This window comes from Larus michahellis, chromosome 11, assembly GCF_964199755.1.
Source record: "Larus michahellis chromosome 11, bLarMic1.1, whole genome shotgun sequence".
NCBI classification, from domain to species: domain Eukaryota; kingdom Metazoa; phylum Chordata; class Aves; order Charadriiformes; family Laridae; genus Larus; species Larus michahellis.
Window position 1 is genome coordinate 12881299 of NC_133906.1, and position 23205 is coordinate 12904503.

Consider the following 23205-nt stretch of genomic DNA (forward strand, 5'->3'; position numbering starts at 1 on the left):
GTAACGCCTCCCACTCCTCCCAGTAACACCCAGTAACGCCTCCCGAGCTCCCACCAGCCCAGCGCGGGGGGCTGAGCAGCAGCTGCCGGCACTGCAGAGAGCTGAGGGGAACAATAAATGTATGAACTGGGCTGTGAACTGGCATCAGCGGGATTATTTCATACTCTCAGACACGGTCCCGCAGGTAGGTGCTGGTACCTGGGTGGATCCCCCCACTCCGAGCCAGTGTCCCCAGCCGCGCCGGGCACTGGGGACCACACACCGGGCAGCAACCGCGTCACCAGGGGATGCCGTGTGGGCACCGGGCTCTGCTCCCCACAGGACTTTTGCTCTCTGTGGCTGGAATTACTTTGTGTATGTGTTTTATATCCAAAATACACGTCTGTAAGCCTCAGCCAAAGAGCGCTGTTACTAGCTCAAATATCTCCCCCGATTCAGAGAAAAATCTCTGAGAAAACAAACATCTGAAAGGGAACAAAGGCAAAGTCTGGAGTGTTTCTATTTCCATGCCTGGGACAAACCTTTGAAAACAAAGTGCTTGTTCTGGCTGGCCTAACGAGACCTTATAGGATGGGAAATGATGCAGCTAATTCGTATTGCTACAGGTAAAAATATATTTCATGTCTGCCACCACCATTAGAGCTTCTATTTAATGTGAAAAGCCAATCACGCAGAGGGCTAGCAATCCCCAAAATTATTTAGGCTGCTCTGGGTGGTATGTTACAAACAAAACACTTACATATTATCTGGACATGAACAGAAGACAAAAAGCACGGCGACTGCAGACAGCACACGGGGTGACAGGGGCGTCCATGGGTCCCATCCATTGGGGCGAGTGAGGTGGGACGGGGAATCGCTGCCCTGAGCCCTGCCGGCACGCCACGGCACGGCCACAGCAGCAGCCCGTTGCCATCTCACAGAGAGAATCGGAGAGAGAAGCTCCCTGCGCGGAGAGAGGCTCGTCCGGGCTGTGGGGCTCCCACCAGGCGAAACCCCGCAGCCCCTGTCCCTGCCCCACAGCTCCCCCATTTCCACCCATTGAATTTGGACGGCGCACGCTGCCGGCCGGAGAGCAGGCAGCTGCTAGCACACACAGTCGCTGGTATTTATCGGGTGAAATCTAATGAGTTCTGGGAAATGTTCCTGGGCGCATTCAAGTCATCCCTGCACATTATTGAGTTTAATTGGGCTGCAGCTGATGAGCGTGTAGGTGGAGAGTCGGGCGAGGGCCGGGCTCCCGCTGCTCGGTTTCGTCCCTCTCCCGAGGCCAGAGGAGCCATGTCCCAGACAGAGTGGCCCTGAGACTCCCCGGGAATTGCTCATCCCATGGCGGGATCCCTGCGGGCCTCGGGAACGCCGTCCGACGGCTGGCACTGCAGCAGGGGCTTGGTTGTGGGCACATTGTACAACGCTGCGCTGCAACGCAGGGCTGGGAGCTTGGGAAAGCTGGCCGTGTGTGGGCACCTCCTTGTGCTGGGAAGCCTGAAGGGCGCCAGCATCTGTGCCGTGCCTGGGACACCAACCAGAGAAGCCCAACGCTGAGTCTTCTCAAAAGCAAACTCGGGTCAGGAAAGAAAGAGCTCAGGTTTTAAAATAATAATCACAAAAATATTTCAAGTTACTAAAAGGAGATTTTTTAAAAACCAAAGCTCCTCTCCTGTAATATCAGAAACAAGAGACTGGAAACAGAAATTCTTCATCAAGTGCCCTTGTAAACACAAATGCCACCCATCCCTCACAGAAAGAGAATGAAAAAAGGCTGTGGCACACTAAAAACCAAATTATACCTGCAGCACTAACAGCCGGTGTCCCAGGTAGCTAAACTGGTCGATCATGCATTTGGGTAATGGTTCCGAAAAGGCACACGTGCGTGGGAGGAGGTGATGGGGACAGCAATTCGCAGTGGCCAGTGGCCGTGAATGCGACCCGGGGAGCACAACCGGCTCCGCTCCATCTGCCAGGTCAGGGTGCAGGCGCAGAAGCAATACCCTCACAAACTGCATAACCCTGACTGATGCTGCCGTGTTCAATAGGGCTCGGGGTATTCCTGTGCTCTTCTGGGCTGCTCGGGGATGAGGGGAGCCCTGCAAGGGCCAAAGGAGCCTGGAGCTGCCGACTGGACACGGCGTGTCCCCAGCGGGAACAGGGCCGGGAGCACGGGCGAAACACCGCCATGCGCAGCCCAGGCTGCTGCGGGGACGCGCAGCATCGCAACTCCTACAGCTCTTGGCGGGGAGAGCCAAGCGCTGAGGAATGCAGATGGAGGCCAGCGGAGCCGAAAGGAGGACAGATCACCAGGGAAATGCAAAACCTCCCAGCGAAGACAAGGAGAAACTTTCTGAGCGCGGTTGACAAAACCTTTAGATGCAATGTCGAGAATTAAAGGGGTTTTCAGCGAGCAGTCGCATTGCTCTCAGGTTTCCCTGCTCAGCTGGGACGAGACACGCGCCTGCACCATTTCTGGGCGCTTTGACTTGCTCCAACAAGACTCTCTTTTTCTCCCGGGTGAATCTGGCCACAGCTGGATTCTTGGGTTCACTCCCAGGGAAAAAAAAAAAAAAAAAACAAACCAACAACCATGCTCATATCGCACTGAACAGATGCAGAGGCCAAATGTGCAGTTCAGTATCGGTAAGCCTAATCAGCGTGAATACCCTGCGTGCTGTGACTTGCAAGGAAAACACATATGGTGCTGCATCGCTCCTCTGATTCAGGCTCCCCAGACCAAGTCGCCTGGGTTTCCAAAGCCATCACCTCTGGCCTTGGGCAAGCTCAGCTTTGTGCGAGATCTCAGGGGGATCCCAAACCTGCTCGCCAAGCCCCAGCCCCAGGCTGTGGCCAGTGTGACCACCACGGGGGTGGCACGTCCCCCACGCCTCGGCATGGCATCAGCAGCACCGCGCGTTTCCACTGATGCCCTGGTGAAAGCCACAAGTTGATGTTAAAATGTCACTGTGGTTTCCCCCTGCAGAAATACAGCCAGCCAAAGGGGACTTCACCCTCAAACATCCCCTGGGGGTGAAGCTGGAACGGGGGTGCCGGGGCTGCAAAGGCTGTTCCCTGTGCCGTGATGCCCTGTCTGAGACCAGCATGGGAAAGCACGACAGGCACCGCAGAGGACCTGCCCCCTTTCCTACAGGGGCCAAACCCCCATGCCACGCCAGCAAACGTCACGGTCACAGCACGCAACCAAGGACAACACCAGGCGAATGCAATTCCCACACCCCAGCCTTGCGCTTCTTCCCTGAATTTTGGCCGTACGTGTGCAAGCCCAGCATTCAGTTACAACTTCAGCCTGCTACACTCAATTACATCTTTCCCCTTTACAAAAATAATAGTTATTTTGCCCATTAGTGACAGCCACAGCCGTCCCGTGCATGCTGCCAGCCCCGCTCCCCAGCAAACCCCGCTGCGCAGGCGGGTTTTCCACTGAAAACAGCAATCGCCAATGCTCTCATACTGCAGTAAGAAAACGGCCACCAGTCTCCATGGTGTGACTTCAATCAAGGGAGCAGGAGCCAAGAAACGCACCTCCAGAGTCCCATGCCCCACACTCATTCATACGTACATGCACACGTAAAGCCCATGGAAAGCAGGACGGGCTCCCTCAGCTCACCCTAGTACGCAGGGCATCACCACCGAGCCAGAGAACGTCCTACGCAAACCAGCTCCTTCCCCTATGAGGGTGCCAGCATCACCAGGGATCTTCTACATGGAAGCTGTGGTAGCATTTGGTTTTGCTCCACCAGCAGCTCCCAAGAGCCTCCTGGCCCTCCCAGCACAAACGGTGCATTTCAGACCCTCTGCCCCACTTTCCTCTAGGTGCCCCTTTCACACGCAATAGCAGAAGATTTTTTTAAAAATCAAGGAATCACAGAATGGTTTGGGTTGGAAGGGACCTTAAAGCCCACCCAGTGCCACCCCCTGCCCTGGGCAGGGACACCTCCCACCACACCAGGTTGCTCCAAGCCCCGTCCAACCTGGCCTTGAACCCCTCCAGGGATGGGGCAGCCACAGCTTCTCTGGGCAACCTGGGCCAGGGGCTCTCTGCCCTCACAGCAAAGAATTTCTTCCTGAGATCTCATCTAAATCTCCCCTCTTTCAGTGTAAAACCACTACCCTTGTCCTACCACAACAGGCCCTGCTAAAAAGTTTGTCCCCATCTTTCCTGGAGCCCCTTTAGGGACTGGAAGGGGCTCCAAGGTCTCCCCGGAGCCTTCTCTTCTCCAGGCTGAACCCCCCCAGCTCTCTCAGCCTGTCCTCACAGCAGAGGGGCTCCAGCCCTCCCAGCATCTCCGGGGCCTCCTCTGGCCCCGCTCCAACAGCTCCGTGTCCTTCTGCTGTTGGTGCCCCAGAGCTGGAGGCAGCACTGCAGGGGGGTCTCCCCAGATTCAGAGGGGCAGAATCACCTCCTAAGTTGGAATGGAGTCACAAAAAGTCTAGATCAGGACTAGACCTGTGGTTTAGTCAGCTGAAGATGGACAGAAGGGACAAGTCCAGCTTGGGCTGGGGATCACTCCCAGCATCCCGCAGAAAACCGCAGCTCAAAGACATCTTGACACTGGTGACTTTTATTCTCCTTTCTTCTGTTGAAAAAGATTTGACTAAAATCTATGTAATTGAATTTGGTTTAGTACTGGGTCTGTTCAGCACAAAGAGCAATCCAGAGAAGCTCTCATTAAAACGTCTAGGTCCCACTCTGTCTGCGGGGACCGAGGAGACACAACCAGGGAGAGATGCCAGCTCTTATTGGAAATCTTTTGCTCACTCTAGATTCAATCAGTTTCTATACAGAGCTTCAGTTTCACTGTGATAAACAATTAACAAGAATCCAGATAATTGTGTGCCATCAACAACCTCCATCCAACAACATGAAGTTCAAACACAAGCCCAGAAGAATTCCCGCTTGGGTAATAGAAAAGTCCTGGTGCTTCTCCTGGAGATGCCGGCTGTCCGGCATAAGCTCAGTGGAGATGTTCAACCACAGAAACTCCCCAGCAAACCCCGCACACTCCACAGGACGTGCTCCTAACTGATTGGCCTTGCCGGTGCTGGTGATGCAAGCTTTAACCTAATTTAAGATACCGTTATCATATCTAGAGAGATGACTCCTACGCGTGATGAAGATACAAGAGTTGCGAAGAGTCTGATAAGAGATGCTGCAGCCTCTGAAGTGCATTCTGCTCCAGCTAGAAACTGGGGAGCTTTCAGAAAATATGGGGACTGTTTGGAGAAGCATGGAGGCAAAAGCTACCAGAACATGCAAACAGCTAAACTATGGACAATCCAGGCTAAGGAGGTTAAAAGTTCACTTGCAAAAGTAGAACAAAACCTTTTGCTAATTTACACATTACAGGAAGCCAAGCCCAAAAACCAGAGCAAACACCTACTGGGGTTTTTGTGTCTCTTTTTTTTAAATTCTGCAGAATCTCGTATTAAAAACAAAACCAGAAGAGTAAGAGGGAGCCAGAGCTCGCAGGGGGAGGGCATGTGCCCAGCCTCGTGCACTGCACAGTGTGCCCGGCATTCCCGGGCCGCGTCCCCGGGGAGGTGCATATCCCCATCGACACCGTGCCCCCACCAAGTACCTGCTGAGCCCGCCACCAGCTCCTCCAGCAAAGCACGCGAGGGAGAGATGAGGCAAGGGCAGGGGAAACCAAAGGTGCTGCTGCCCCACGAGGCTTTGGCACCTCCGGCTCTGGCATGCGGACAATTCGTAAGGACCCGCTGCATCCCCCGAGCTGCTCCTCCAGCACGGGCTGCCTCCTGCCAACGGGCTTCGGCGGTGAGAGAGGATCCCCTCACTGCAAGTCTTGAGTGGAGAAAATAGCAGGAAAACAAGGGAATGTGTTCACATCATCACTCCAGCTGCTAATTGCACACGCAGCTCGGGACGGCACTGGCTGCGCTGCCGCTGTGTGTCTGGTGTAATGCACTCCAACCTGGAGGAGGAGGAAGGAACCGAACTACTGGCACGTTACCAATAATCCAATGGATTATTTTGTGGTAGTAGAAGAGAAATGGATGCAGGACATTTGCAAACAGATCAAGACCATCTAAGAGCCCGCCTGCGATAGCCACGGAGGTCTGAGTACCCACTGACCACATCCAAGCGCTGCCTCTGCCTCCGCGGGACCTGAACCTGCGCAGGATTTCTGCGGGGGGAGGCTGGGGCAGGCGCCATCCCCTCTGCAAAGCTCCCGGCTTGAAAGAACACCCCCCCCAACAAACTACGTCAAAGGTAGAATTACCTTCAGGAGCCCAATGCAAAAGCTGAGAAAACATGGAAGACATCAGGGCAAGTGCATGCAGCTGTCATTCCCACTGGGAAGGCGTGTGAGCGCAGGGGAGCCCGAGAGCCTTGCCAGGGGACCGCGGACCTCACGGCCTTTGTCTTTCCACGGAGCTACAGGTGGTTCCAGTTAAAGGCTGTAATTAAATTAGCCAGGCAACATTGGCATGCTAAGATTTCAAACTAATCTGCAGAGCAATCTCTCATCCACTGCCTGTCTCCAGTGATAAAAAAACCCAGAATTTGTAGAGGGCCTGACCCGATGGAGGAGAGAGATTGAAGGATGTGTCGCGCTGGTCTCCCGGGGCCGGGAGCGAGGAGGGGTCCCTGGCATGGTGTTGCCGAAGCCGTTACCTTCCCCTCCGCCTGCCCTCCCTGGCTGCTCCCTCCAAACCCCGTTCTGCATCTGCAGGGACCCCACTGCATGGCCACCACCGCTGGCTGTGCCCAGGCAGGAACAGGAATCACAGACTGGCAGGGGCTGGCAGGGACCTCTGGAGATCACCCAGTCCAACGCCCTGCCAGAGCAGGGTCACCCAGAGCAGGTGGCACAGGAACGCGTCCAGGCGGGTTTGGAATGTCTCCAGAGACGGAGACTCCCCCACCTCTCTGGGCTCGCCAGGGCCCTGCCACCCTCAAAGTAAAGAAGTTCCTCCTCATGTTGAGATGGAACTTCCTATGCTCAAGTTTGTGCCTGTTACCTCTTGTCCCGTCGCTGGGCACCACTGAAAACAGACAGACAACTGGCTATACTCGCTAATCATGGCAAAGCATTAAAACAAATGGGATCTTCATTGATCTGAGCTTCATGGCTCCAATCAGGATTTAAAATAGTTGCTCAGAATTGTATTTTCAAAACGAAGGATGTTCTCGTTTTGTTTTGTTGTAGCACAATCAGCTTAAACGTTCCCTCTCCCTTACCCTGTGTGCTGGTTCACACCGTTGGCCCTGCCCGCCCAGGGTGCGTACAGGCAACGCAGGCACACAGCAGGACGGGCACAGGTGTACCCCTCCACACGCACCAGCAGGGCATGGACCTGGAGGCACCTGTGCTCACTGGCCACCGCAGTGGGATGGAGCTGCGGGGAGCTGCAGCTGTGCTGGGCTCAGTCCCACGGCATCCCCTCTCTGCTTCTCCCCTCAACCCGCCGTCCCAAGGCAGTGCACTGGGTTAGGTGGGACTGAGGATGCCTCAGCATAGTGGCTCTGGGGATGCCCAGCAGCACCGGTGGCACCAGCTCCGACATGGGACTGGCTTCGGCATGGGACAGCGGCTCACCAGGCTGCATCCCCCGGCAGAACCCATCCCGGCTCCCCCGGGTACCAGGACTCAATGCTCCAAACCAAGACACAAAGCTGATAAATAAAACAGAAGGAGGACAGGAAAAAAAAAAGGAAAGAGGGGGGAAAAAAGCACGGCATGAGCCAGACCTGGGACAGATGAGCCCCGGGCAGGATTCTCCCAGCTCCTGCCAGGCAGAGCGTGACTATGGGGAGTCACCTCTCATGTGATGTGCCTTTTGTCACCCACAGGAGCATCCAGATCCTTTGGGTCACTCGAACTCCTGGGGATTCATCCGAGACCCAGCGGTGCCACAATCCAAATGGATCAGAAACAGGCACCAGGCAAAAAAATGGCATTCCCAAAGAGCAACAAGGAAGCAACAGTGCGGGAGGACCACGGCCTGCCCCAGCCAGGCGAGGTCAGAGAGCTCTCTCGCTATTTTCTTTTGGCAGCCAAATCAGGCGAGGAGCATATGAGAGAAGTGCATCTCAGAGGCCTCAGAGGCTAGCGGAAATTTCCAGAATGTCCTGGACAAGAATGACTTACTGGAAGTAATACATAAATCAAGCAAATGAATAGTTACCAGACAGCAGCATAAACAGCTGCCACGGGGATGAAATCAGACCTGCTGTGCCAAGAGGCGTCAGCCTCCTCGCCTGCTGCACCTTCGGGGGGAAACGGGGAAAACAACCCAAGGAAAAGCAGATTTCTGGGGAAGCAGCCACCCCGAGCCCTGCCCAGGTGTCTCGGTGGGTTTCCCTAAGCCTCCGGGCACAGAGCACCCCAAGGCAAGCGCCGGCCACAGCGGGGACCCCAGCTCCCAGGGGCTCTGCGCGGGCAGCACAGCCCGGGGAGCACACGCGGGGCTGCCAAGGACGGCACTGCTCCACGCGAAGCAAAACAAGCGCTGGGTTGTATTTTTAGGCAGAAGACCTGGAGGGTTTTTTTCCTTCTTCTTCTTCTTTGCCAACACTCTCTCGTTTAGCAGAGCCCTCCGGAACGCCCCGCGGGCAGCCCCTGCCCCGTCCGGCCCAGGGACCCTAACGGAGGGTGGCTTTTGCCAGATCTCTGGGCCGAGGCCGATAGCAGCCGCCCTGCAGAGCCCATGGAAACCATCCGCACCGATAACTGGAAAACAATTTGTGCTAGAGATAGCAATCACTATCATGTTGGTTAAAACACGTAAACTAGAAAACACCACCGCAGCAAAAACAAAGGGAACTAGTCACTGCTGGCCAGGCCACAGCTGTGAATGATTAAAGATAATTAATTCTGCTAAATACACGTACACACATTTCTTCTGCAGCCTCCTTAATTGTTTTGACCTTTTGCCAGGAGAGGAGCGGACACGCAGTCAGGGACAGCCCTGCTCCTCCTGGGCTGCGTGGAGCGGCAGCGGTGGGCACGCGGAGGGATGCCGAGCAGGATGGGAAGCGATGCTGAGCAGGGACAGGGAGTGATGCCGAGCGGGATGGGAAGCGATGCCGAATGGGGACAGGCTCAGGAACCCCACCACGGGGTGCACAACCACAGCACCACCTGCGCCAGAGAGCCTGGATCTCACCGCTGCAAGAACAAAGCAAAGCTCAGATGTCAAATTATGTCCCTGCGCAAAAAAAAATAAAAAAAAAAAAATTCCTAAATTCTTGAAAGATAATCAGAGCAAAATCCTCCGGCTCTGCACCTCCAAAGCACGTATTACTTAAAGCACATTAAACGGGAAGAAAAAGACAGAGATGATATCACAGCTCCACTAACAAAAATGGCAATTTTCTGCAACCAGCTCCGCTGCCGGCAGCACACCCGCAGCACCACGCGCCTCCGCCGCGCCTTGAACTGCTTTAACTTACTTGGCAAGGAAAAAAAAAAATAAAAATGGTTTAACCAGAGCCGGCACATTCTATTGATAAAAAAAGCATTTGAAACTCCAGTGTAGCCGTTCTTGGAGATAGGTGCTGGGCCAAAAGGAGATATCTGCAGGAAAACAGCTCAGAAGCATGCGAGCGGGAGTGTGTTGCTAGGTGACGTGCTGTGGGACAGCCTGCTGCACCCGAGGTGCTCCGCAGCACCGAGGAAGTATTGTTTTCCTCTTTTCCCAACTAGAAACAGCGGGGGAAAAAAATTCCCAGAATACAAAGAGAAAACCTTGAAGACAGCATGAGGAGCCCTGTGCCATGCTGGCCACAAACCGCTCAAAAATGATGCTGGAAAAGGCGTTTGGGAGAGCGGGGAGTGTGCGGCGGCGAGGGGCAGCGTCACGGCCACGCGCTCGGGTCCCACGCACGCTCACACTGCGAGCGAGCCACGTCTCCTGGCAGCAGGTTTTCATGCAGCTTTTTTAAAAGTGTATTTCTTATTTTCAAAGCCAGGGATGAGGAGCACTCTCACCAGCCATCCCCTGCAAACATTAAAGCTGCAAGGAGTAAGAGACTGACTAAGCAACAGCCACTCTGGCAACTAAAGAGGCACAAGGAACAGGAGAAGAAACGTGCCAGTTTGCCTTGCAGTTCTTTGAAAGACACGGGCTATTCTGGCCTGAGACATGAGAAACCAGGCAGTTTTTAAGATGACCAGAATCTCCCTAACTTCAGTTGCCACATCCTCAGACATGCCCGTTGGCAGGGCCAGTGGATGCAGGCACGGGGCTTACTGGGACAGTCCGGACTGCGGGTGTTCAGGCTTTTCTGCAGAAATCCCCTTGGAAAAACACCAGAACAAAGAGATCTCCTCTCTTTCAGGAACAGTAAATCACTGCTGGGTTTATCACAGGAATCCTGACAGCGTGAACATGTCCCAAGAAGGAAAATTAAAGGTTTCACCTACTCATGGGTCAAAGAATAACATCATAATAGCAAGTTTCACTGGAACTGGGGTCTGCAGAGCAGAGGAGAACATTTGCAGCATTACATTCCTGACGCAGGAGCACGGACAGGGATTGCTCACGCTCTGTATTTCACAGTGGATAATTGCCTGGACACCTGAACATGAGACAGGAGGCAGTGCAAATGGGCTTAGAGATATAGCAAGAGGCAGAAATCAACTTCATTTGCTATTTATACACCGCCCTCCCTCCCCCCTGCCTCTGCCTGTCCCCAGGATCTGTCCTCCCCCCACCTCCAGCTCTCCTTGATGCGCCCTGGGAGCAGCAGCGCTTTCCCGGGAGCCGGTGGGACCCCAAGGGCTCAAGCCCCTCTCGCCGCATGCCAAGTTGCCGGGGGCACCCAGCCGCCACGGGAAACCCAGGACATTTCCCCTCCTCTGCTGTGCAGAAGGAAGGGCACCACTCAGCCACCTCAGGGGCACTTGTTCTGGCTCATATTTAATTTGTGCTAATAATTGCCATTTTTTAATGTACCAGCTGTATTAGGGGCATTTTATTACTGTTATTAACAGCAGCCCCATGCCACGCAAGGAGCCTCGTGTCCCTTTTCAGTAAGCAACGGAGAATACACAAACCAAAAACCCAGGAGATGTCAGAGAACATGGGACAGACTCGCTCTATTTGACTGCTAGAGACTGACTCCTGCTTTTAGTGTAAGAGATCTCCACAGTAATACTGTGAGAAATACTTTTTTAGCTCATCTGATAAAAATGCAAATCTTGATTATTCATACATTACTTAAAAAAAAAAATTAAAAAAAAACCACCAGAACCAGATGAGGCAATCCCCTCTGAGAAGTGCAGCCCAGCTTGGCACGGCCGGGAAGGGGCCCCACAGTTTTGCCTGTGTTGTCTCTGGATGCCCTGCTCTCGGCTGCCCTCGCCGGGGACGGGGCAGCACCCAAACCCCACCGGTCCCCACCCCAGAGCATCCCCTTTCCCCGCAACAGCCAGGGCTTGTCCTTTCTGCCACACTCTCCCTCCCTCCAAACATCTGCTGCAGATGTGACGCTTTATCTCCACCACAACATCTTTAATCCGGCTTTATGGCACCGCTGCCTTGAGTGGTTCATTGACCGGAGCCGCAGCAACGAGTCCCAGACCAGGCTGCCCTCCTGGTGCTCCTGGAACAAGGTCCTCCTCACCAGGTGGCCCTGCAGCACAAGGCGGGAGAGCCGGGGCTGCAGGACGGACACAGAAGGGATGCGGGAGAGCCCCTGCCTGGGGCTGGCTGTTCCTCTACCCCCGCAGCCCAGCATCCCCTGGGAGCAGCACCCGCATCCCCCTGGGAGCGGCACAGGGACCAGGACAGCTTCTGCAGGGCAATGAGCTCAGCAGAGCAGGCTCTGGCTCCTCGGCTTCCTGCCTTTCTCTGAGATAATTTTTTTCCCATTAAATAACCACTACGAGCTGTTTCTCTTCCTAATATAGCACGCACCGCCACGCTCATTGTTTGTTTTGTGTTTTGTTTTAGTTCCTTCTCTACTAAAGCAGCATGAAACCCATTGTATTACCTGCCTCCCCTCTCCATGTCTCCCACTCAAACACCACTGGGTTTTCCTTTAAATGAAAAGCACTTAAGCAGTGATGAGATTCCTCATGCATATTTGGCCGAGGGGAGTACCTGGAACGACCTGGCCCTTGGCTTGAGCCTGTAAATGCAGAAGGTTTTGAAACCGAGATCTAAACCAGCCCTTTGGTTTTTAACAGCCTTGCCGGGGAGTCCATGGAACAGATACAAACCCATGTCATAAGAAAGCATCTGGAGTAATTTTTAAGCCTATTTCAAGTATCATTTGTTATTTTTTCTCTTAAACGGATAACTTCAGGTTCTCCCAGACCTTCTTCTAAACAGTTATGCCGATTAACTCATTCCCCAGGTTTCCAAGCCCTGCCTCATCCCTCCTGCTCACGCAGTGCCATGGGGAACAGCGAGGGCAGGTACGACCCCGCAGCCTTGAGGCTGGCACAAACACCTGACGATGCTTTCACTTTTTTAAACACTAATCAAAGGTTTCCATGGGAACCTGCAGGAGCAGGAAGAAGATGGGAAATTATAGGTCAGCTCTATCGCTGAAAGAAAAAAAAAATATTCAATTCCTTTGCCCTCGAAAAGTTTCAAGGTGACCTGCAAGTACTGATTAATCAGGTTGCATAAAGGCGGAAAATACGCCCGAGAGCAGTCTGATATTTAACAAAGAAATAGCTTTTAGTCCTTTAATACTAGGCTTGCTCTGAAACCCAGTGAGGAGCTTAACCTCCGCTCTGCCTTCTGGATAGCCAAACCCCATTACCACACCATGTTCCCAGTAGCGTCTGGGTTCCCCCTGCCGCCGCGGGGCCAGGGCACGGCTGCAGAGGCAGGGGAGGGCAGGGACGGGGGGCAGCGGGAGAGCCCCCTCCCTCCTTCCCACCCTCCCTCCCTCCCGCCCCGCGCCGTCGGCCAGCCCTCGCTTCACTCACACGCGGGTTTCCAGTTACTCGCCAACCAGATATGACTCAACACCGCACGCGCGCACACACACAAGGAAACTTTTCTACCACTATTAACTTTCAGAGGAAGTGGAAAAAAGAGAGAAAAACATATCAGTCATAAACGTACTTTGCCAAGTGGTTCATGAGCAAGTGCAGCATCTGCCTGTTTTTCTCCGGGAGCCGATGAACGAGGCTGTGGATCTCTGACACCCTGGACTCCTGATTCTCCAGTTCTGCGTTGGAAACAGAAGATGATTTATCTCTGCATCAGGGGGTTACTCTGGAAAGAGGCATTCATTCAGGCCCGAACACTAACACCGACAGACATCCTAGGGACCTGCTCCACCCTGCACCCAGACACGCTGCGGATTCTCTCCACAGCACTTTTCCTTTCTACCAACTCCAACCAGTTCTTTCCAAAAGAAAGAAACTAAGGGGCTGAACCAGCGAGCTGAGAGCAGATGCCAGCTGCGCGGAAAGGCAGTTGTGCCCAGGGAAGGGGCTGGCTGTAACCACAGTGTTTCTGTGATTCCAGCAGCGGGAACATCAACATGTTCCAGTTCAGTGTGTTCCCAAGCACCGTCAGGATGAGCCCAGCACAGCGCCCAGCCAGGCCGGGGCGTCTGCTCCTCAACAGGCTGGTGGGGTGCACAGGTGCCCCGACAGCCTAAGCGGGAGCCATTCAAGGAGGCCACCACCGATGTGGCCACGGACCACATAAGCCCTGCCGAGCCCCTGCTCCCACCCGCGTGCGCACGGGCTGGACGGATGCCAACAGAGAGTTACCTGCTACAAAGCACCTTCCCAAGGCAGTGAAAGGAAAGCGGCACAGACGTCTGAACCGCAACTGATCTCATCAAAACACCGGAGGTGGTTTTTGATCAACGGCCTCTCTCTTTTTGGCAGGTGATGGTCAGAATAAGACAGAGCTGCAGCAGCAGCTCCTGCCCGCAGCCAGCTCTCCGCTCCCCGGCACCATCTGCCTTTCCTTTTCATCTGGTTAAGCCCCAAACAACAACATGCCCCTTGTCTCCCAGTTCTTATCCTACTTTCCGGGACTTAAGAACAGGGAGGTTGGTGGGGAAGCAGCAGGGCAGAGGTTATGCTCAGTTACTTGCAAATTATGTTCCTTTTTCAGACCGGTGCCATAAACATCAACAAACTCACTTGCTGCTTTGATGAAGCTCCTTTGAAATTGATACATCATGAGCGGCCCCGGAAGCATTCTGGAAGATAAAAAGGTAACACGCACAAAACACATCTCAGTAACACAATCCACAGAAATAAAGCTTTGCCCTTACCATAAATTCAGCTCCATTTTTAAAAGCACAGAATTGAGCAATAACAATTCAAATTAATTACCCCCATCAGAAGGAATAAGATCTATTGAATTACCTTTGATTTATTCTTCCTCCCTTTTCTGCACCACACTAAATTAATTTTTAATTTTAACATTCCTTTAGTAACACAGAGTTTCGGTACATTAGTGAGCCCACGATTTCCAAATAAGTTTAAAAATAAATTAAAAAGAGAAACAAGCCTAGTCATAAAACTTTCACAGTCACCATTCCCATTAAATTCCCCATTCTCCCCTCCCACCTCCACATCCTTCAATGGGACATCTCGGTGCTGCCGACATTCTTCATCGCTTTGCAAACAGTTCAAACTCTGGAGCAAAGGTTGCCAATCATGCAAAATTATGTAGCGTTTTGTGATTTTCTAGGCTGAGATCCACCAAGCTAATTATACTCATCACCCTAATTGGATTTAGCCTCTCTCTCGTGCTCTCCCACTCTCTCTCTCAAGTAAAACCCAATGCACAGAACAGCAGCAGCAAGCAAGAAGCTGCTGTCGCGACAGGTAGAAGCATGTTGTGGGTAATAAGATGCTGACGGCTGCCAACAAACGAGCTCTTTGGGAAGATAATCCCCGACGATAACGGCATCGACTGGCATACAGAAGTCACCACCGCAGTAAAGCTCGGCACCTGGTTCTGAAAAAGCACTACGGCCCCAGCGCTTCGAGGAGCTCCGCGCTCACCTCCTGCCACGCGCTCAATAGGTGGAAGCCCACTGGGAAAAGCTTAGGGAAAAACTTAAATCAAGGCAGGGGACGTAAGAACAAGCTTTTAAAATCACAAAACATGCATCTGACAGAGAGCTGATGGTGTTCCCCAGATCCTATTCAAATATGCTGGCGGGTCAAGGGAAAAGCCAGAATAAATTTTCCAAGAGCAGTTTCTACTTTGAAGTGCTATTGTCACGGATCTGCAGTAACAGGCAGTAACAGCCCAGAGCATCACCGAATCCACCTGAAGCCCCAGGACAGATGAGTCTTTTCTGCCTTACCTCAGGTAAGTTTTCAGTGCACTGGTGATGGTCTTTATCTCCCACTCGGCACAGATCTCTGTTTCTGTTTCTGTGGCTGTTTTGGGATCTAAGGAAAACGACAAAAAAGAAAAAAAAGTGAACCAAAGTGAAGATAATAGCAGCTCACACCAGCTCAGCTGTGGGGGAGACCATCACATCCCCGTTTATTTGCTATTCCCCAGCCCAGTAACCACAAGCTGGTCCCCAACAGCCGCTTCTGCAGGGAAGCAGAGTTCATTACACGAGATGGGCCACGCTCAGTTCCACGGGTCGAGAAACAAGAAAAGAAAAACATTAATCACGAGCAATGAGCTTGACAGTTTGACTCAAAGCATGACATTACACAGGGCACAGGTGGTGTTCAGCGACAGTGGTGACAGAGCAGGGCACAAACATAACATGGACCCAGGACTCAGCAGAAAATCCCAGCCCCACATAGGCTGCAAGGCGTTGCCACAACCTAAACCAACGTGAGAGACAGCAGCAATAGTGGCACGGCCTCTGTGGCAGGCGGCAGGATAGACGGGGTGGCAGCAGCAGGAGCCCTGCCCGGGTGTGTGGGGGGACAGGAGGTGGCTTGTTCTCCTGCCCAAGGTGGGGAAGAGCCCCTGGAGCCGCTCGACCCGCTGTGGAGGGGGTGGGAAGACAGCTCCAGGAACGTGCCACCTGGGGACAGCCCCGGGCACCGAGACCCTCTTCCCACCGATGCCAAGCAGACATTTGCTCCATCCACGCCCCCGCTGAGCCTCCAGTGCAGCCGAACCCCCAGTTACTGTCCAACGGCGACACTGGGCTCGCTCCCACCCGGCAGCCTTGGAGCCGTTTCCTGAACCGCGTACGCTCCCCAGCAGAAGGAAGAGGTCCCCTCCAGAGGAGAGGCAGAGCCAGGTCCCCGCAGCAGCCGCAGGCTGCAGGACAGGCTGCTCCAGGCTCTGCAGAGACGTAGGCGTTTGCGTCTCCCGGCTGCTTTTGACAGCATGAGGCAGTTCGGGGCCACCACATGGAGTGTTACTGACCTGCAGGAAAGGTGCGACGCTGGGTCACACTTTGTAATGGCCTGACGCAACCTTTGACACGAGACCCTGGAGGACATGGGCAGGAGCATCCTGAAACCACAGGACGCTCTCCCAGAGCCAGGCAGAGGGGAGCAGGATAGCTCCTGGGGCAGCCCTGGAGCGTGTCCATCCCAGCAAAGGTCAAACAGCACCACAGGGCACGCGGTGGGTCTGATGGCAGTGAGATGCCACAAGCGCAGTGCCACGCACAGGCTCAGCCAGCCCTTCCTGGCACTCGGCATCAGCAGAGAGCAGCTCTCCTGGACGCGGTTCGGTGCGAGGGGCCCGGGACCAGCTCAGCACCTCTACATCTCACTGCGCTTCCAGCCCCTGGCACCGTTCTGTGGGAGCCAGACATCCGCACAGCCATGATGCCAACCTGCCCAGAGGAAATCCAGTCCCATCACCAGTAACTGCCCGTGTGCCGGCCCCGCGTCCTGCCACGCTCTCAGTGCTCGTACCGAGGGGGTTCGGCACCCCGGCACTGCCCGCCCGTACCCCACACCCCACCTCTGCCCAGGGATTCACGGCACCAGCTCGCAGGTCCCACGGGAACCTTGGTGCCCACCCTCCAGTTTCCAGCTCTGCGCAGTGCGAGTGTCTGGGGCCAGGGAGCCTCCAAACCACCCCTATTTTTATTGTTGATTATTGCAGCGTACTTTTCTCCATTTCCTCCAGGGCCTTCCTTTCCTTTCTGCATTTTTTTCCCCCTCCTATCTTTCCTTTTAAAAATTCCTTTAAAGAAATCCAAAAAACTGTGCAGCTGTTCTGGACGCTGTAAATAGGAGGCTGTGGACCAGCAGCCTGTTCCCTCCCGAGGCGGATCTGAACCCGCCGCCTGCAAACCGTGCTCGCGGGGATCTGCAGCTTTCTGCTTCTCCCTGCGTTCTGCAAACCACCGACCCAGGTCAGGAAGCCAGACTTGTTTGCACGAAGTTCCATAGTGAGATCAATAAGGCACTATTTTTACTGATTTTCTGTGAAAACGCCTTAATGCTTTGACAATAAAAGAGCCCTCAGGAAGCAGCGACCGCTCCCTTCTTCGGCACCTCCACCCACGCCGGGACCCTGCGCCACCGGGGCCGGAGCCGAGCTGGCCACACCGCGGGGCTCCTGGGTGACCACTGCCATCTGCACACCCGCCCTGAGCAGACACCAAGGCGGATGGAATCTTTCCTTATTTTTTTTTTTTTTTTTTTTTTAAAAAGCTTTGCTGACAATTACAGCCAGTGAGCTCAAAAGCCACCATCAGCTCGGCGTTAAGTGGCCCAGCTGCGGATACTTCACGCACAGCGCCCAGGACCACGACTAACGATGGCGACGAAGCGAGGACCCCGCGCCACAGGCGGCTGCGGAGGAGGGATGAGCAGGGCACGAAAGTGCCCCGTTTGCAGGCGTGAGCACGTTGTTCCTCTCCTGCTGTGACGCTGCTTCACCAATGCACTTTGCTCACTCGCTCCTGGCATCTCTCAGCTGCTCCGCGGCTGAAGGCTTTGACCACACCGAGCTCCCGGTGAGCAGCACCTGGAAACACAGCGGGGATCCCGCTCCCAGCGAAATCCCTGGGAAGGCTCCGTGGGGACCTCGGGAGACGCGGCCGTGGGTCCTTTCAGTGAGAGGGCCGTGCCAAGCGTCCCTGGAGAGGCCGAGCAGGCGCAGAGAGGCGCTCACCGCCACCAAGGCCAAGCCTGACGCCAGATACAGCTGCCGACGCCATCTGGTCCCGCGGATGCAGCTCAGTGGGTATTTGTCTTCTCACAGACATGTATAATGCGCTTTTGAATTTTAAAGCGATAGGTAAGCATAGTGTAATTTTAAAACTAATTAAAAGAATGCACTGAATAAGAGTTAGGCTTTCCCTGAGGGCAAAGGGTTTATTTTAATTAAAAAAAAACATCAAGAGGAGTACTTGAAAAAGTAAACATTTAAGAAATGTATATTCACACAAAGATCACGTGTGTGTCACAGCAATCACACAAATGAACACCATCCCTCCTCGGCAATGCCACGGCAACTTCCTATTGCGCTACCTTTTCAGGACGCAATTTTAATAGATTAAAGATAAGCTTGGCATAGTTAAAAAAAAAAGCCAAACCAAAAGAAAAATAACCCTTTTTTAAAAAAAAACCTTTTTAATAGCAAGGCCTTCGCTGAAGTTGAACAAACAACTCAAGACTGGATGTCTTTTCAAAAGCTCATCGAGGAGTTCATAGGCATGATTCATTCACAAAGCACTAGGTGAAATTCTATGGGCGGTCTCATGGAAAGGCTGGGAGCAGTTAATCAGTTCTCCTTGACCTTCAAATTTATGAGTCTGCAAAAAGTTACTTTGCAGGTTACAGATGGAGCATCTGACTCCCCAGCCAGAGATGGCTGCAGCCAGCGCCACCACCAAGTTCTGCCTCCGCACAAGGACACGCTTCCACACAAACCGACGTAAATGCAAAACCCAGGTCGTAAAAGCACCCACGGGCCAAATTCAGTTAACCCTGAAGTTGCTTACTGCTGTAAATTGCTTATCTGATGTCTCTTAGCAGGTACGGAAAAGGCTAAAGTGAAAGGGTAAGGGGAAAGGGAGGGGAAACTGAACTTCCCCAAGCTTTTCATTCCAGCAGAGGCTGCAGAGAGCACTTTGCTCACCCACAGCACTGCCAGTCACGGCAGCATCACCCCCTTCCCCTTCTGCGTGGTCCCAAATGCTGCACAGGACACCGTCTCCCGCTCCCCCGGGCTGCGAGACCGAAGCGGGTTGTCACTTGCCGCCTCACACGGGGGACATCTGAGGAAAGAAAAGGGAGCTGCAGCACCACAGGTCTAAATCAAGAAATTAGAACGTGCTTTTTTATGGCAGGATCAACATAGACACTTGGGAGTGGGGGAGAATCCACTCCCATTCCCAAAGAAATGGAGTTTGTTTTGCTGGTTTGCTTTTGTCCTGGAGGCAAACAGCAGCGGCGGGGACGGGGACCCTGTTCATCTCCGTGCCTTGGTCCCTGCAGAGCCCGGGTGATGGGACGGGTGCCACGGGGCAGGGACAGGCAGGAGGGAAGCCCAGGCTGACCAGACACCCCCAACACCACACAGACCAGACACCCCCAACCCCACAGCCATGACGGAACCTCAGCAAGACACTCGCGTGCGATGCCAGGATGCTCCCTGAGGCACAGCCCCTGCCCAATGCCCTTTCTCAGGAACTTCTCCACCTGCTTCCTGGGGATGGAGAAAGCTGCTGCTGCCGTTAAGACAGCTGGTTTCAATTCCTCACCCATTTCTACATGGCAAGGAGAACCACCCCATCACCTGCTGTAATTCTCACCCCGGCTCGGGTGGCTCAAGAGATTTCCAAGGCAGCCAGAGGGCACGTTTCCCCCCAGCAGCGAGGGGCCACAGCAAGCCCCACTCACCAGCCCTTGTGGCTCCTGTTGGGAAGGAGCGAGAAGAGCGGATCAGACACTGTAACGCTCCACTCATCTTAGTGCTGGGTTTCAGTGGTGGATCTGCTGGTACAGCTGCTGTCCTGTATACAGCTACCAGAATAAAACCTTTCATGGGAGCTCCTACTGATAAAAGTTTGTTTATTTGTTGGGTTTTGTTCTCATTTTGATGGCGCATGGTGATGGTGAAGGCTAGGGAAAGGCAGCTTGCTCTGCCATGGATGGCCTGCCTCCCACCAGCCCTGCAGGAGGCCCATCTGGGAAGGACTCTGGATCAGGGAGGGGAGCCATAGGACGAGGGGGAACGGTTTTACACTGAAAGAGGGGAGATTTAGATGAGAGATTAGGAAGAATTTCTTGACTGTGAGGGTGGTGAGCCCCTGGCCCGGGTTGCCCAGAGAAGCTGTGGCTGCCCCATCCCTGGAGGGGTTCAAGGCCAGGTTGGACGGGGCTTGGAGCAACCTGGTGTGGTGGGAGGTGTCCCTGCCCAGGGCAGGGGGTGATCTTTAAGGTCCCGTCCAACCCAAACCATTCTATGATGTCCCACTTCACCCGGGTTTAGACAAAAACAAGCTGTTCTGCCCAAGCCCGGGACATGCGCTGCCCCCGACTGGCTGCTGCCCACGGGAAGGCTGTGCCCTGGGTCGGCCGAGCGCAGTGCCAACCTCATGCGGAGACACCTCGTGCCAAAGGCCTTCCCAGCAGCGTCACTGACACCCGCCACGGCTCAGGGAAACTTGATCTTTTTGCCATTTAAACTGTATGTGAATCAGCAACGCTGCCCACATTCATTTCTAAATATAAGGGAAACCTGAAGTTGTAAGCACAATTTGGCTGCTCCGCTCAGGAGGGTTGGATCCGAACACGAGTGCTCAAGCAGAGCGGTGCCGCTGCCGGCAGGAGGTGTGAGCCGAGGGCAGCCCAGAACAGAAGGGGATTTGACAACGGACACGTTTCCATTTGACACCGGCTTTACAGACAGCCTAGGATTGTTGAAGATGATTTAATTGCTTGTGATTCAGAGAAAGAGTCACAGGTTTGCAAAGCGTCCTAGTGATCGACAGCATGGGAGGTCCCCAAAGCGGGTCCCACTTTCCGCACCCCCCCAGCCAGCCGAGCAGCAGCCCCTGGCACGTACTCGCCTCTGATGGGGCTTCCAGCCCCCAACAACTAAGGAAGACATGCCGGGACAAAGAAAAACCACCAGCGATATATCACTGCATTATGAGACACGAGGTCGACAGCTGAGTGGCTTCAGTCGCTGAGGAGATAATGGCTGCTGGATGGTGTCCAAAACTTTGAATCCCTCCCAGCTCCGGAGAGCTCTTAAACCAAGCAAGTTCTGCCATCTGTCATGGCCCCGCCGCCTCGACCCAGAGCTGACGCAGCCTGAGACCGCCCTTGCGAGAAGCAAAGAGGACCTGTTGCTCTGCAGCCTGTGAGATGATGCACGCCGGCATGAAAAGCACGAGCAGAGGACCCGGCGTGTCCGACCTGCTGCGCCCCGGGGCACCCAATCCCCAGCCTATTTTTATCAGTGGTCAGCAATGCTCTTTAACCGATGCTCTAACGCAATAGTGCCAACTGTGTGTCCCATGAGACAGCTCTGGCTTATCTGCTGTACTTGGGTGGCTAGCAGGACATACTCACATGCCCCAGAACCTATGCCAAACTTTTGCTAATAAAAGAGAAAGAGTCAGTCACCAGCTCTTGTGACTGCAGTGAACTTTCCAAATGCCAGAGCAAAACCGGTGCAGAGAGGTCCCCTTGCGTCAGCCTCTGATTTAGAACCTTACCCTTCTGTTTCCTAATTACCCCTAGATTGTCAATTTTGCATAGGTTAACGCTGACACCTGTAACAGCCACCATGGGCTTTGCTCAGGGAACATCTTAATGGTGGGAAAAGGGGGGATCGGAAGAGGAGAAGGAAAGATGTTGAAAGTGCAACACAACGGATTAAAACTCTTTACAAGGAGAAATACAGAGAAAGGAGCACTGGCGTTTTCTGAAGGCAAGGAAAAGGAAGTCACGTTGCAAAGGAATGATACTAAGCGAACGGAAAGAGGAAGAAGATGACAAATGTCACTCATTTCCCCCAAGGAGTTGCAAACACGTTCACAAGGGCACTAACAAATTGTTACGCATTTGTTTCCTCATTACTACACCTATTTCATATGTGGTTTTGGCAAGTCTGAGAAGCATGAGCTGAGGCTGGTGGAGGGCAGCTGCTGCTGCTCCAACCAAACTGTGTGTTCTCTCAAAATTGTTCTTCAAAGGTCCATCTCATGCGTGTCCGGACAGACAGACTGCCGCAGGGCTGCAGCTGGGGATGGAAATGCCACCTGATAGCTTCAGGCATGTAACAGTCCATTTGGTCACACACAGCCATAGCCAATCCCAGCACCAGCCTGGACCCCAGAGAAGGACACAGGGAGCAGGGGAGGTTCTGCTGGAGGGGCGAAGGCCCGGGAAGGTCATGAAAAGACCAAAGAGGGGAACAGCTCACATTTCTTTTTGGGTCAATTACAACCCCTGGGCAATAGCTGACACAGAAGCTGGCCTGGGTCTCCAACACAGACCAACAAGCATGACCCAACACAGGGCTTTACACGGCTATGGGATGATGGGAACCCAACACCACCGACAAGGAACCGTTCCAGGAAAAGTCAGCCGTAGTGGTCTCAGACCTGCACCAGGAACAACTACCAGCTCACTGACAATCACAAGACCCGTTTGCTCCTACATGTTTTCATGCTCTGATTAGGGAATGCTGGTTCAGGACACAAAGGCACTTGTAGCAAACACCACAGCCTCTCTCTTGCCATCATACCATCTTCTGAGCGCTGCTGGGCAGCTGCAGGGTGGCTGCACAGGGTAGCCAGTGCTCAAAGGAGCCCCACCACGTCAACACCCAGCTGTGCCGTGGTGTGACCCCACACATTCTCTCCTCCTGAGCACCCAGAACCATCGGACCTGATGCCTCCGGCACGAGGGAAACGCATGCTTGAAAGGTCTGGGCAAGACCGTGTTAAATCAGGCACAAGACGGTCCAAGGGGAAAGTAAGAAGAGGGCAGCATGCAACACACAAGAGAAAATAATTAAGAAGTATTCTGGAAACAACGTGGCAGGTAGGAGATTAAAAACCAAAGCTTTCAGCTATTTCTTTGAAGATTTTAGTTTGCATTTGGGAAGGCTGCCAAAATTCGTAGTGCATGTGAGCAGGACACCAGTGACTGCACCAGAAGACCTTTTAAAGCAATGTCCTACATGAGTCCTACCTTAGCAACCTGCCAGTGGTGCCCCGGGACCTCCCGGCCTCTAACAGCATGTGGCCCTAAGAGCACATTCACCACGATTAGGTACCCCGACGAGAGCCTCCATTCTCGGCTGGCAAGACTTCAAAGCAGCACAATC

At 53.7% G+C, this 23205-nt stretch overlaps 1 protein-coding gene across 5 annotated transcripts in view; it reads right to left on the reverse strand.

The window, feature by feature from the left end:
* ARHGAP26 (Rho GTPase activating protein 26) overlaps positions 1-23205 on the reverse strand; it is a 149217-nt gene that overhangs the window by 51844 nt on the left and 74168 nt on the right. For all 5 annotated transcript variants that reach the window (XR_012589553.1, XR_012589554.1, XM_074604573.1 and 2 more), the window contains exons 15-17: positions 15281-15368; positions 14100-14158; positions 13060-13165 (exon numbers count right to left, since the gene is read on the reverse strand). Coding sequence is in view for 3 of the 5 variants with exons in the window: in XM_074604573.1 (XP_074460674.1) it covers positions 13060-13165; positions 14100-14158; positions 15281-15368 (253 nt within the window). In the remaining 2 variants the exon portion in view is untranslated. The remainder of the gene's footprint in view (positions 1-13059; positions 13166-14099; positions 14159-15280; positions 15369-23205) is intronic.